General features: G+C 43.5%; 1 protein-coding gene across 5 annotated transcripts in view; it reads left to right on the top strand.

Annotated features, from left to right (window-relative positions):
* Positions 1–15,124, top strand: part of LOC129821964 (teneurin-2-like) — a 263,621-nt gene that overhangs the window by 173,977 nt on the left and 74,520 nt on the right. Inside the window, exon 1 of one of the 5 annotated variants that reach the window (XM_055879776.1) lies at positions 13,783–14,275. The exons of 3 other annotated variants lie outside the window; for them this stretch is intronic. In XM_055879776.1, the coding sequence (XP_055735751.1) occupies positions 14,260–14,275 (16 nt within the window). In that variant the 5' untranslated portion in view covers positions 13,783–14,259. Of the gene's footprint in view, positions 1–13,782; positions 14,276–15,124 lie in introns of those variants that run through there. One more of the 5 variants, XM_055879786.1, reaches the window with a different exon arrangement.

Here is a 15,124-nt window from a genome sequence, read left to right as displayed (position 1 = left end):
ACCCAATGGTCACTCTGACACAGCTCCAGAGTTCCTCTGTGGAGATGGCAGAACCTTCCAGAAGGACAACCATATCTGCAGCACTCAATCAATCAGGCCTTTATGGTACAGTAGCCAGATAGAAGCCACTCCTCAGTAAAAGGCAAATTTGGAGTTTGCCAATAGGCAATAGGTATGGAGTTTGCCAATAGGCACCCAAAAGACCATGAGAAACAAGATTCGCTGGTCTGATGAAACCAAGATTGAACACTTTGGCCTGAATGCCAAGCATCATGTCTGGAGGAAGCCTGGCACCATACCTCCGGTGAAGCATGGTGGTGGCAGCATCATGTGGTCGGGATATTTTTCAGCAGCAGGGACTGGGAGACTAGTCAGGATCCCAAGAAGACTCGATGCTGTAATCGCTGCCAAAGGTGCTTTCCTTTCATCAAAGTACTCAGTAAAGGGCCTGAATACTCATGTAAATGTCATATTTAAGTTTTTTATTTGTAATAATCTGCAAAAATGTCATCATTATTTGGGTATTGTGTGTAGATTGATGAGGGGGTGAAAAACAATTGAATTAATTTTAGAATAAGGCTGTAACATAACAAAATGTGGGAAAAGGGCTGAATACATTCCAATGTATATAATTTAGTATTCAGAAATTCTACAGCACAACGGCAGGGTCATGTCTTAAGTGTAAAACTAACAATAACTCAATAATCCATACCTTCTGGGAATGCTATAAAGTCCAAAAGTTATGGGCGGAGTTTGAAAGTTGGCTGTCAGAAGTCTTACAATGTAAATGTACTTTTAATCCATCTGTCTGCATATTTCAAGTAATGTCACATGAGCGGGCAGTGAGATACTTGATGGGTTGGACTCGATGGGTTCTTCTCGTCAATTATCTTGAAAAAACATATACTTAACTGGAAATCCTCCATTGTAAAGACAATGGAAAAATCATGTGCTTCATTGTCAAAATATGGAAAGAGCTTGGGCGACGGAGAGGAACAAAATTGTGCAATTTGAGGCGTAGAGTAGTGCAGGCACTGGAGATAGGAGAGAGAACAGGTGGGTCTGGGTAGGAGTGACGTTGTTGTCTTTTGTATGTGTATGTTTTGTATTGTTTGAAAAATATAGAGATAAAATCTTTAAAAGGAAAATAAGAAAAAATCATATTTGATATGAGTTATCTCCAGTATCATCACAAAGTATATTTTGCATAATGATGACATGTACTTTGTGATGATACTCAAGATTATATCATACTAAGTATTAGTGTCTTTATGCGTTTCACAGGCCTAACACAGCAAGTAATACTGCGTTACTGTGTTGGGCCTCTCATACGCAGAGGATGGTCCACCATGCAAACAGGCTTTTCTGGTCCTGCATCTTCTGGTGACCTACTTCCTCTTCTGGTGACCTACTTCCTATTCTGGTGACCTACTTCCTCGCCTCTCAGTGGTCCAAAGAGGCTCAGGGAAATAAAATAGAAAAACTATATTTTGTAGTTATATTTAAAAAAATAACGCACACAGTGATTTATTAGACAAATGTATTTAAAATATATAATTATGGTGGCTTTAATGAACCAAATCTAAAACGAACCAAATATAAAACGAGGCTAAATAAGAAGTGCAGTCATCCTTTAAGAACTTTTATGCCTTAGGAGTTTAGTACAGCTGCCACAATGGTATACAGTATCATAACCCAAGAATTAAAGCCAGTTTTGCATTTTATGAAGTCTAGCAATCTTGCCAGCAGGCATGCCACCTAAAATAGTTAGACAAGCTAGCTACTCTAACTTGATTGATAGCCTGAAATGGCTTGGTCGCTAGTTATGAGGTTGGGAGATTATCTATCTGGATAGCTAAAAATGTTTTAAAATAATAGTTTAATTGTCACATACACCAGAATAAAATTGCTAGGTGGGTAGAATTACAGAGAAACAACAACATTTTTGTTGTATTTATTCATCAAGAAGGAATCAAAAGGCTACATCGCGTGATCAAATTAATTTACAAACATACCTCCTGGGAGTCCTGCCCATCCTCGGCAACTAAAATCAAATCAAACTCTGTGCGTGTCACTCGACACTCTATATCTCCTCCTCCATTGACGATGCTGTCGGCACGCACTCGAGCAGGGGTATTCAACTCTTACCCTACCCTCTGGAGCCAGCTGGTTTTCTGTTCTACCTGATAATTAATTGCACCCACCTGGTGTCCCAGGTCTAAATCAGTCCCAGATTAGAGGGGAACAATGAAAAAATGCAGTGAAACTGGCTTCAAGGTCCAGAGTTGAGTTTGAGGGCACTTAGAGTATCCAACGTCCTGCCTAGCATAGCTTTGCTCCGTTTTGCACCTTGGAAGGAAGCACTTACTAGGGAGAATAGGGAGAATTGCCTGGTCCATTCAGTGTGCCCCCTCTGCAAAATACAGCTTTTTATAAATAATGAAGATACAACTTGGGCTTAAAAATTCAGTTGAATAATTAATTAAATGAAAATAAAAGAGGAAAATGTGTGTGTGGGCATGGTGTGAGAACAGAACCTGCTGTTGTTAAGGAAGCACTAATGAGCCTGCTGTACCTGTCTGGCATCCAGGTCCAGCTCTTTCTCTTCTCCATCTCTCTTTATCCCTCCTCTCTCTCTCTCTCTCCCCTCCTTTCTCTCTCTCTCTCTTTCTCTTTTTCTCCTCTCTTTTTTATATGTATTTATCTTTCTCTCGTTCTCTCTCTCTCTCTCTTTACGAGAAGAGAACACAACACAGGACCTGGAGGGGCTATCTGGTGTGAAGAGCCCTGCTAGCCTCTCTCTGTCTCTCCCTCCAGTCTGGAGCTGCCTGCCATGCTGCCTGTTAGAGCCCACAAAGTCAAGGGCAGAGAGAGAGAGAGAGAGTCAGTCCTGGGTGATCCATGTGTGGGGAATGCCTCCTCGCAGATATCCTTGGTGTGCAGGGGTGGAAACGAAGGGAGAGTGTTGCTCACAAATCTCATTAAGGCAGCAGGTGCCAGGAAGGCTTTAATTGCAAGGCACGTCTTCTAAATCGCCCCTCTGATGGCCGATGGGGAGGGCAAAGCAATTGGCTGATGATTTTGTCAGAGCGTAGTGCACCTGATAGAGACGGTTTTGGCTGTTAGGCCTGGAGGAGCTACCAGTGCCACAGTGAACAGAGACCAGAGGAGACTCCTTCTTTTTCTGTCCCCCATTAGTTAAATAAAGGTTAAATAAAAAAATAAAAAATATATATTAAAGTTCAGTCCAAGCTAACTTTATTTCTGCTAATTAAGGCAACTTTCATCACCCCTGTCAGGCAGCTCAAATATTGGGAATTAGAGTTCATCTCCACAGCTTCCTTACGGCCCCGACTTAAGTCTGACGGAGGGAGGAGAGTGTAATGAACCAGGGCCTGAGTTGAGTTCTGTCTTGTGTGGTTCACCACAGGTAGGCTAAGACAGAGGATGGCTACCTTCGCAATAATGAAGCCAGCGGAGTATTTTTAGCCTTTGGTTTTCTCCCATATCATTTCTCATCCCCAGGGACTTCAGCCATTCTGCATCGGAGGGTTTCTTTGAAGAAAAAAAGTCAAATGAAAATAAATGAAAATAAATCAAACGTAGGATTGAGACAGACAGTGGCTACAAGATGTCCGTGATGGATTTTGTTTTGCTCGGTGGTGCAACAAGTCAGCAACTAGATGATTTGCGATGCCCATAAACAATACCATGTCATGTGTTCCAGTTTCTAAATTAAGACTTATGTTTATCTGATGCAGGATTCTATGCCTGGAGATGTACTCAGTAATTTATGCCTCTCTTTGCATAATTTATTCACTGTAATGTTGTTTGACTGCAGAATTTTGCCATCACTCACTCCTCTTTTCAGAGAGTCTGAGCTGGGAAAGAGAGATAGAGCGAGAGAGATGGGGGGGGAGTGGCGGAGTTATATTTATTTCTCTCTAGATCCTCCCAGGTGAAGTTTTCCCCCCGTCCATTTTGTTGGCGTTAACGTTGCATTTCATAATTGATCTGCTTTTAAAAAGCAAAAGCCAATGCCATTCAATTCACTGGAGGCCCAGAGCTGTCCAATCAAACAGTCTAGCAATATCCCTCTCTATACCTCCTTGGAAGCAGGGAAAGTGGGTTGCTCTTGAGGTGCGGTTTGATGTGCCTGCTTCTGTTTTAGCTGAGCTGTTTACCCACACACAGCACACCCCACCCAAATAAGGTAATTGGATTCTCTCCCCCCAGCACAGTGCTCATATTGGCAGTCCATAAATCGTGGGGCAGAAATAGCTCTGCTGTGTTTTGTGTGTGTGTGTCACCTGGTCTACCGTTCTCTCGTTGTGTATGTGACGCTGCAGGAGTTCTATCTGGGTGGCCAGGAAACATTCCTGAACTTCACTGGGCGAGTTTACACAGGCAGCCCAATTATTGATTGTTCAAAAGACCAATTAGGGGGGGGAGTGGCTTACATGTGATGGTCTATGGTGGTCCAAAGACCGTGTGATCACAATGGAACGAATTATGCTCCTTTTGCGTTATAAATACTGTACATACAGTATACATGGGTGCACATGCACCAACCCCCCTTACTCCACGCCGGTCCAGACTGCAATCTCTCAGATACGATAATGGGGAAATTCAGTGAGAAAACACGAAGTACTAGTTGTGAGCTTTAGTCAGATCGACTACGTTCAGTGTGGAGTGAATGCTATGCAAATGTATTATTAGGATGTGTTCAAAAAGAGACTGAAAGGAGGTGGCGTGGTTGAGAGAGAGCGGATTGCCACAATCACCCTCCATGAAAGAATAGAGAAGGACGTTTTGAATCGCAGTCTGTAAACATGCATATGACCAACATGCTATCAGAGGCACCCAAGTGACTTATCCAGCATAACTAAATCGATTCATTGTCCATCTGAAATGTACTGTTTACATCTGTCAAAACAATGACAGTTGTGGTCTTTGAACAGTAATCAATTACATTCAGTCGTAGAAATCAGTTGTAATGATAGTGACAACAACAGGTGTGGTTAATCATTGGTTGATTGATATCTTCTCGCCCCTACACTAGCAGGTCCCAGGTCTTTGTCATTGTCGCTGGTGTCCCAGTGAGTGGTGGGCGTTTGCCACACAATGAGTCGTCAATGTCGGGGTCGCTTATCCGCATCTGGCAACGGTTGTTAAAAACGGACAGGGTTGAAAGGAGCAAGGGAAGCATTACAGGCGGATATTGTCAGATAATAAATCACTTTCTCTTTTTGTGAGGTTATTCCTGATTCGACTCATTTGGACAGCATTAGGCCTTTGCTGTTGTTCTACAGTAAATCCCCCCCCCCCCCCTTCTATCCTCCTCTAGCTCTTCTCTCGCAAAACCCCTATCATGCAGCCAGCACCACTCCACCATGCCTTCCTCCCACTCTCCCTCCACATGATCGATAGGTCACCTCTCTTATTAGACCCTCAAACGTATTCCTCAAATTCTTCCTTTTCCGTTCTCCTCTCACTCCTACTCTCGCCTTTATCTCTCTCTTTCTCTCGCCTGTCTCCCTCATCCCCCACGTTCTCTCACCCTCTGTCCTGTATTCTGGCCTCAGGGTCAGTGCATCACTAGATAGATCTTGCCTATTCTTGTACCCTTTAGATTCTGTCCTATTTTCTCTCCTCAGTCTGTCTCTTGTAATCCTACCCTTTGCCCTGTCATTTCTTTCTCTTCCTCTATCTCTCTCTTCCTCTGTCTCTCTCTCTCTCTCTTCCTCTGTCTCTCTCTCTCCATCACTCCCTCAGCTGGAAGGCTGTGTTAGGACTGTAAGATGACAAGATGACTGATACATGTTGGAACAGGTTGTTGATGGATAGATTTTTCTCACTAACACTTCCCGAGAGCAGTGTCCTGTTTCCCAGGTACACATATAGTATGTAGGTATACAGTATACTCAAAGGTAAATGTCAGTTATATCTGTCACGTCTTTTATTTCACAAACTAGTCTCAACACCAGTCTTTGGATCTTGATTCTCTTTCCCGAGAATCAGCTAACGCTTGCATGGGTACTGACAGACCGCTTTGAATCAGTGTGTGACAGGACTACCCATCAAGAAGCCCATCTATCTCTGGCTCCAAGGTGTGGGAGACTGTATTCTCCCTGTTTTTGGTCCGCGGGGTGACATCAGTGCCATGGCTCGTTAGCCACTAACAAGCCCCATCACAGGCCCTTATTAACATCCTGGAGTCAGCAGCAAGATACTAGTGGAGTGAATCACTGTCCTTAATGTGCTGTGTGCTGCACTTTCTATGACGTCCCTATGCCCTCCCCCCCCCCCCTCCCAATGTCGCTAACAACCTAGCACCCCGGCCCCATCACTCTCCCCTTTCTAATTTAGCTATTTGTTTTCGAGTGTCCTCCTCTCTCTCCCTTCATCTGTCTCTCTCTGGCATTCTGTCTTGCTCTCCCTCTCCTCATTTCTGTCTGTCTCTCTCTCATCTCCCTCCGTCTGTCTATCCCCCCCTTATCTCTCTTTGTCTCACCGCCCCTCGCTCTCTTCTCTCTCTCTCTCTCTGTCTCTCCCTCCCTTTCTCTCTGTGTGTGGTGGTGTGACTCCAGGTTTTAATTAAACTCTCACAGCTGGCAAGGGCACATCATATCCTATCTCATCAGCCCTGCCGCCTGGCTCCCCTCAGTGTCACTCTCTCAACCAACCTGGCTGTGTTACAGCCCCCTCACTCCATCTACACCCCCCCCCCCCCCCCCCCCATCCATCCCTCCCTCTCTCCCCTCTCCTATCGACGCCTAGGGCAAGCCACTTTGTATCCTGACACTCCACTCCTTTCCATCCAGTCGAGATTTATTACAAATCATGTGCCACTGAAAATATGTATAGGAAACTGTAGGGTTTTAGACATGTTGATCTGTTGTGTTGTGTACGCCATTACACCTGGAATGCTTTCATATGTTTATTATGTTATTTGTAGTAGGGTTTGTATTGTTGTGTGTTGTGTTGCTTGTATATGCATGTGTTGATAGAACGCAACAAGACCTATGTAGACATCCATTAGGAAGATAATGTGACAGTGAATGGAAGTCCTCGCTGTGGAGAAACCGCAGTTTACAAATGTGAGCAGGGGAACCACAAAAACTCTTTCACATTCAGGAGACTAAATGTTTGATGGATGGCGTTTGCCATGAAGAAATGGGCATTTTATCTCTCTAAAGGTTTTGTAATTGCTGCAGAAAGAGGATCCAGTACTCAGACATATTGCTGTAATGGGATAAAACAGGGGCAGGACTCTGGCAGAGCAGTGCCAGTAATCTGATTCTCCACAGTGTGTCTCACTGCTTCTCCTGATCCTGTCTCAGATCTTCGGGTTCACTTCCCCTCCCTGGGTGATGGGGCAGCATGGGAACTTGGGACACGGTCCTGCAACGTTTCAAAGCTGCCGGCTGGACCTGGATGGCAGCAGCTCTGGTGCTCTGGCAGTCTTTGTATGAAACAGGAGGCATTTCCAAATGAATATTGAAGGAGTAAACACATTACTTTAATTGTATTGTAATAATGTGTATTGCATTATTTGAAAAGCCTTTATGGTGATTTAACGTCTTCTTAAGAGGGCGTGGAAACATATGTGTGGGTTTAGCTCTGATTTGTTTGAGATTTGCCTGTTGATGTGGAGCAGTGGCTCACACGGTATCTGCATATTTTTACATAACACAGAGGTATTTCCATATGCTGTTTGCATCGGCCTACAGTTCTTAAGCCTTTATTGCTGGTGAAGTGGCTGAGATTAGAAACACTGTCGAAGCGTTTGTCAGGCTGAAAATCCAATGCCAGAGAGCATGTGTGTCCAGACTGACCATGCCGGTATCAGTCTACCCTGGCATATACCTTTCCTGGCTCCAGTCACTGATCCTGCACCCAAAATGGCAGCACGGACATGACTGCTTTTCTAAGTAAGAGTACTCAATAAAATCTATCTGTCTTGCTCCAGATATTGAGCTTTTAGACCAGAGGTGGACATTAGTTGTCCTGGAGGAACCGGGCTTACTCATGCTTTGTGTCCCCTGATTAAATTACTTCATTAGAGGGAAGGTAATCCAATAAGCACTTTATTAACAGCTGGCAGCAGCAGTGTAGCGCAGGTGAGCTTGGTGACTCACTCCTTTAAATGACACTGGGATGGCTGGGAGGATGGTGTGTGTACCATGCACACAGGCTCATTGGACAACAGCAGGGTTAATCACACACACACCTCTCTGTCCTGACTGGTTAGAATAGCTGAATTCAATTAATCTGATATATTGCACTGTGCTTTAAACTTTAAAGTTGCATGGTCAAAATTAATTGCGGAGATTTTATACAAAGGATACAGTGCCGCTGTACACTGACTATGCTTTTCGGTATGGGAAACTGAGTGGAACCCTAGGTTCAAGGACAGCATACAGTGGAAATGGAATATATTTAGGTGAAAAATAATCCTAGAAAAACGAAATAAATATTTTTAACAGTTCCGTCACAAACAAAGAATGTTCAACTTTTTGTTTCCTGTTGATTTCTCTTTCTTTCTCTCGTTTGCATAGCCATCTCTTTCCATCACAGCTGGAAAAAGGACACCTACACCTTAGCATGCCTCCTGCAGCGTAAGTCCTCACATTACCTCTGAAACGACCTCCTAGCTGCTCTGCTACCTCCATACGGCACTTGGCAGCAAGATCTCACACATTCACAGTGGTTAATTCAGTGTAGCACACACACCACCCTTACTCCCTGTGCCCTTCACTGTCTCTTGAGCTTTCTGTCAGCCTGCACCTCCGTTTCTCCATTCAGCCTCCCTCCCTTTTCCTCTCCTAATAAGCTCAGGGACTGGCCATCCGCCTGAGTGACTGGGGGAACCCTCCCGCTGCTTCGCTTTTCTCGCCAATTCCAGATAGAAGGCCATGATTCAGTGGCTCCACCTCTGATGGTCCTTAGCTGCTAAGTGAAATTTAATGAACAGGGACAGATACTTTGAGGAAAAATCTGGGCTCTCTGAGCATGAATACGAGGATATCGGGAAAGCAAGCAAGTAAAACCATACATTGGCTTACTGCTGCCTTGCCTCTTCTCCTGCTACCGACCCTCCCTTCTACCGCCTCAGATGTTTATAGGACAAGTATTGGCAATGACATAGAATAGGATTATACAACTCCACTCCTGTAGGACTGCAATGTCTGCTGGTTTTTTGTTTAGCCTCAGCACATAATTGATCAGTGACGGGCATTGATCGGATGGTAATCAAACCTGGTTTCCCATGCCTTATCGTTTTGCTGATTGAAATGTGAAACGATGAAAGCAGCAGACCTGCAGGACTGGAGCCGTACTCCCCTGGTACAGAGGAACGCATAGTACTGAGTAAAGTCATAAAACTGCATAATTTGTTCTTCTCTATTCCTCACAAGCTTTAACTATTGGGCGGCAACAATATTAGGTATTCAGTGGTGGTCTGGTCTCCGTGGCCTGTGGATGCAAGTTACGTAATTCAGTTCTGTACGACAACAGCTAATTCAGCCTGAATACATGTACATGTATTCATGTATTACTTGACTGTTGTGGGCTATCAGACCATTGCTGCTGTTTACTGAAACATTGCTGATAACTGCATTTAGACTCCATTGGAGACGACCAGCTAGAAACCAAATTAGGTCAGGTTATCTGATGGAAATATTTAATTTAAAAGAGAAAGAGAGGGATAAAAAGTCTTTCCTGTGACATTTGATTGGGGAGCAGTTCACAGCAAGGACATGTTGCATTGTAAGGGGCTGAAAAGGAGGAATTACTCCACACACATGTGAAATGGAAACAAACAAATCCCACCAAAAGTAAATGTTATGGCGCACCGCATAGAACAAAAGGTAGAGCGAGGCAGATAACGAGAATTTAAACACAGACTGACACACCTGTGGGGATAGGTTATGGGGGAAATGCGAAGAATCCGCTTGCTGACACTGCACCAACGCTCTTCCGTCTCCTCCACTTCCTGCTGAGAGAAGTAATAGGGAGGATGGATCTGGTGCACTTTCAAAGGCTCTCTCTGTGGAGAATACCCAGCGGTGCTGTTTTGACAGACACACATCCTAGAATGAGAGTGTGTTGCAGAGTTAGGGGCATAAAAGAGAATGCAGAGCATGACTGAGAGCCCACCTATATTAAAAAAACAGACTCCGGCGAGGAGAGCAAGACGCTGTCGAGGACAGATAGGCGCAACTGTTCTGTTTCATATCCCTGAAATTAACTTTACATTACAGATATGTATTTATTTTTTTTTTTATCAAAATGGCCAGCTGTCCAATGGCTTTGTGAAAAAAATTTACAGTGAACAATTAAAATCACAGGTCAGGATCCTTTGCCCTTGAAATAGTATTTTTAGGATTAAAATGTACGTAATCCCCTTCTTAATTTGTTATAGCAATTAAGCAGTAGTAGTTGTGGCATTGTAACAGTGTAACATTCATTTCCAACGCGTTATTCCCATATGCAGCAAAGGTAAGTGATGGTTTCATGTGTATGTGTGTGTATTCTGGAGTGACAACGACAGATAGAGGAGAGTCCAGAACCAGCACTACAGCAGTCTGTACAGGAGGGTATAGTCCATTCCGTTTTGAATTGGACATGAAACGTGTTCATAGGAATGCATAGCTTTCTGAACTGACTGGATTGACAGGGCCATAGTGTAACTGTTTTTTATTTCCCATCCTTCTCCTTCCCATCCCTGGATCCTGTGAACACCTGAGAGGTTCATTAGTGTGGGTAATGTTCTGGTTCCAGTCACTGCTCCTCCGCAAACAGCCCATTCCCCCTGGGGGCACAAACTCACGTCAAGAAAATTCATTTTACATAATGTGGGACAAACTTTCTCCCAGTGAAAAGCTGAGCACCCCTAAGTCAATTTGGAAGCGATACAGGGCTTTGTTCCACTCTGATTGAAACAAATGCGGGCCTTTGTCTTTACTTCCAGTTTATACATGATGGTGATCGAGACCTATCTGCCAGCCCACCTGATTAAAAGTGCTCATGATTAAACATCCCTACGAGAGGAGAAAATAACTAATTTGAATATGTTTCGAGGAAAAAAATGCTTAATTGCTTTCTGAAATCGTTTGCATCAACAAATTGGAAAACGTCTGTTATTGTTTGTAGTGCAAATCAATTCTCAGCTTTGGGTGAAGCAGTGAATAGTTTTCTGCATTTTTTAACTATTGATATGTGTGTTAAAGGTGGCCATAGAGGATAGTTAAAATATTATATTATCTGTTCAGACACGATTTGGAGTATGTATTCTACTATACTGAACAAAACTATAAACACAACATGCAATAATTTCAAAGATTTTACTGAGTTACAGTTCAAGTCAGTCAATTGAAATAAATCCATTAGGCCCTAATCTATGGATTTCACATGACTGGGAATATAGATATGCATCTGTTGGTCACAGATACTGTACCTTAAAGAAAAGGTAGGTGTGTGGATCAGAAAACCCAGTCAGTATCTGGTGTGACCACCATATGTCTCATGTAGTCTCCTTCACATCTCCTTCACATAGACTTCATCAGGCTGTTGATTGTGGACTGTGGAATGTCGTCCCACTCTTCATTGGCTGCGCGAAGTGGCTGGGTGAAACATGGGACCAACACTTTACATGTTGCATTTATATTTGTGTTCAGTGTATTTGGGGTAAAGAGGAAAACACAGAGTGGAGGCATGGAGAGGTTCATGCTGGCAATAGGTGGAGTCAGAAGGGATTGCTGGGTGAAATAATACTGGTGTGTGTATATACAGTATCATACTGCAGCAGATTCTAATAGAATTTAAATGGATTTCATGTCATTTTTTGATAAATGGCCCTCTTGGGTGTGTGTTTCTGTGTGTCCCCGTGCGTATGCTTGCCTGTGTGTGTGTGTGTGTGTGTGTGTGTGTGTTCGTGCATGCATGTATGTGTGTGAGCTGTGTTTTTGCCCTGTTATTTTTAGGCTAAGGTTAAACTGATTGTTGATGTGTTCATGGAGCGAGCCTTGATAGCTTAGTGTGAAGAAACCCCATAGAGTTGGGCTGGGCTCTTTCATTTTCTCTCATTTAAGTATGCTGTGAGAGGGGAAAGGCCAGCTCTCACCTCTAAGGGGCACTGGGGAGAATTGCGAGTGACAGCATGTTTTAGCAGGGCTACACAATCTCAGGAGGGAGCCCAGAGTGTCTTAGGTGTCACTGTGTGTACGTTTTTGTGTATGTGCTTTATGTGCACATGTGTGCGTTTTGCCTTTGTTATTGGGTGACGTACTGTACAATCTGCATGCCTGCAGCTTTGAATGCTGTGAGCTAAACAAAGGTCTGCCTCCATTGTTTTAGCTCTGTAAGGCTGTGGAGTGTGAGTATGAGTGCAGCTGGGTCCAGGGTTTGGGGCCTCTGGGATACGGATGCATTTTCATCAATTTTCTTCCCCAATTTCCATGTGTTTTTTCCTGTCAGGGAAACAACAAAGGGCAGAACACTGCCTCCACATCTTATCTCCCTCTATTTCTCCCTCGCTCTCCCCTCTCTCCCTCTATTTCTCCCGCTCTCTCTCTCTCTCTCTCTCCCTCTATTTCCCCCTCTCTCCTTCTCTGTGTCTCTCCCTCTTTCGCTCTGCCTCTAGTATTGTTCTGTTTCAACCCCAACTCTCCAGTGCCGGCGTCTTTCTGTGGCACCAGCCGAGTTTCTGCGCCATGGCGCTCTTTGTGAGCTCTGGCAGTCGAGAACTGCCGTGGTTAATGAGGACGGATGCCCGTGCGTGGGAAGCGCTGGCGCTTTGTAGTGTCGCTGTACAATAGGGAGGCTCCTGGAAGCAGTCAAAGTATTGCCACACAGTAAACAGAGCTGCCCAGAAATGCGGGTTTAGCAAAGACCGTTTCTGAATTAGCACTAATTAGATTACCTCTTATTCTCACTTCTGCTTAACTGTGGGTTGATGCTCTATGCTCAGTGTCACAACAAAATAATATTAAAAGGGAGGAAAGTGTAGTTGACGATGATATTTCCTCACCTCGTAGCACAAAGCTGTTGAAACCGAAGCAAAGTGGCACTGTGCTTGTAAGTGGTTCCTTGGTGTAAGTTTCATTTTAGTTCATCTCTTGTGGTCTAAAGATAGAACAATGGACATTGTACAGATTGTACCATCTCAATCTCACTTTAGACACACACAGTGAATGAACAACAGATAGGCTATTATATGTTTCCAGAACTAGGCTTGAATCTGGTTTTATAGTATGCATCGAGAACTACAATTGTATCAAATGCACTGATTAGCCTTAGAATTCTGTGTTTCTGGACTACAGAGACAGTGGTTTGGAACTGGTTTAACAGACACAGGTGAATCTACTTCTGGACTATTGATCATTAGGTTTCATGGACATGGTTTGTAGTATTCAGCAATATATTGTACATGTACATGAATATATAGGTAAACACACAGGCAGAAGGTTGTTATATAAAATGTAAAGGAATCGGGGAGATGATAGCCCATCTGTGATGGCACTCTATATGGATGGCACCCCCAGACTTTCAACATGAAAACCACCCTTTTTCCCAGTCTATCTGGGCAACTGCAGCATGCCATGCAAAATTCACCCATACTAGAGGGACACTGCCATGTCAGCTGTACAATACCGTACACTGGAGGGTATTCTAAAGGCTCATAATCGTGTGTGTAGCCTGTAGGAGTGGAGAGTTGGAGACTGATCCGTAAAAGCCCTATGGTGCATGGCATGATGATCTAAACACAATTTGACTGACCCCATAGCGAGAGCATAATGGCAGTAAATGTATACCGGAGACACTTGCTGCAAAGGCAGCATAACAAAGAGAGAGATAGGAGTTGCCTAGTTGACCACACGGGAGGTACAGACAAATCCACTCCCTATAATGACACCATGAGCTCACCTTTACGCACCAGCCCGCCCCTCTGCAACATTTGTACTGGACACTAACTGCATGGCTCTTTGTCAGTTTGCCTGCGCGTAATTCATGGTAACGTTAGTGCACTGCAGCGCTGAAGATTTAAGTTGGATGTCTGTCTGTTCGTTTCGATGCAAACACATCAGCAACCAGACAAAGCTACTGCCGCGGATGCTAACAACCTCCGTTTCGCGCCTTTCACTGTCTTCTCTTGCTGCACGTCTGTGTAGCCGACACAGAACACAACGCTCTTTGCTGATGCTGGAAAAATGTCTACCTCCCTTGCATGAGTAGAGCAGAAACCGAGTTCGCAGCATGGTGAAAAGCAAAGGTAAGCCGAATAAATCGACTTATCTTTCTTGCTGTGTGTGGCTCATTCAACTATGCCTGGATGCTGTTAAAATAATATTAGGCGTTTTTTTGTGTTCCCTCTGGATATGGTTTTAAAGTTGTTTGACATATGGGGGTGCATCTGTCGTGAGATATCCAATTTCAGCCCGTTGAGTTTTTTGGAACTGAATTTTGGTCTGAATTCTGACTCCCATCCCATGATAATGACAGCGTCTTTTGGAATAAATCATTCCAACATCTGTTTTTTAGGATGTAGTGTAGGATTAGAGCTGTATGCAATCTATTCTGTATTAGGGCTTCATCTAGCAACACCTGGTTGCTTTTCATATTTTAATTTTTTATTCGTTTTATTTTACATCACATAAACCCCTTTATCATAATTGAAGGATCTTATGTAACCTATATACAATTTATGAACTTCGTTTTGATATGTGTTCGAAATGGTGCATCATCTACACTCTTAAGGGCATTTTAAATGTGTGTGTGCATTTTAATTAGGTTGATGAACGTTGTTTGATTTTGTTGTTAGAATAATCGTGACGTTTTAATGTAGTCTAGGGACACTCCCAGAACAACTGATTGCAATCAAAGAAAGGGGGAGTGGTTGGCAGCTTAAAATGCTAAATTATTCTACATTCTCCCTCAAATAATCAGCATTTTCCGATATAGTCCACCTGTTATTAAATATTTGTGTTTTAGCATTCTTCGGTTATTGTCAGTCTCAGGAAAATGTATATGTAACCAAATATTAATCTACCACTAAGAATCTGATTTACTAATCATCAACGTGTATTGCACCATCTTCTATATCTATTTTAGGACATGCCCT

Source organism: Salvelinus fontinalis, chromosome 2 (genome assembly GCF_029448725.1).
Source record: "Salvelinus fontinalis isolate EN_2023a chromosome 2, ASM2944872v1, whole genome shotgun sequence".
Taxonomy (NCBI): domain Eukaryota; kingdom Metazoa; phylum Chordata; class Actinopteri; order Salmoniformes; family Salmonidae; genus Salvelinus; species Salvelinus fontinalis.
The sequence above is the reverse complement of the archived record's forward strand: the minus strand, read 5'-3'. Positions and strand labels throughout refer to the sequence as shown.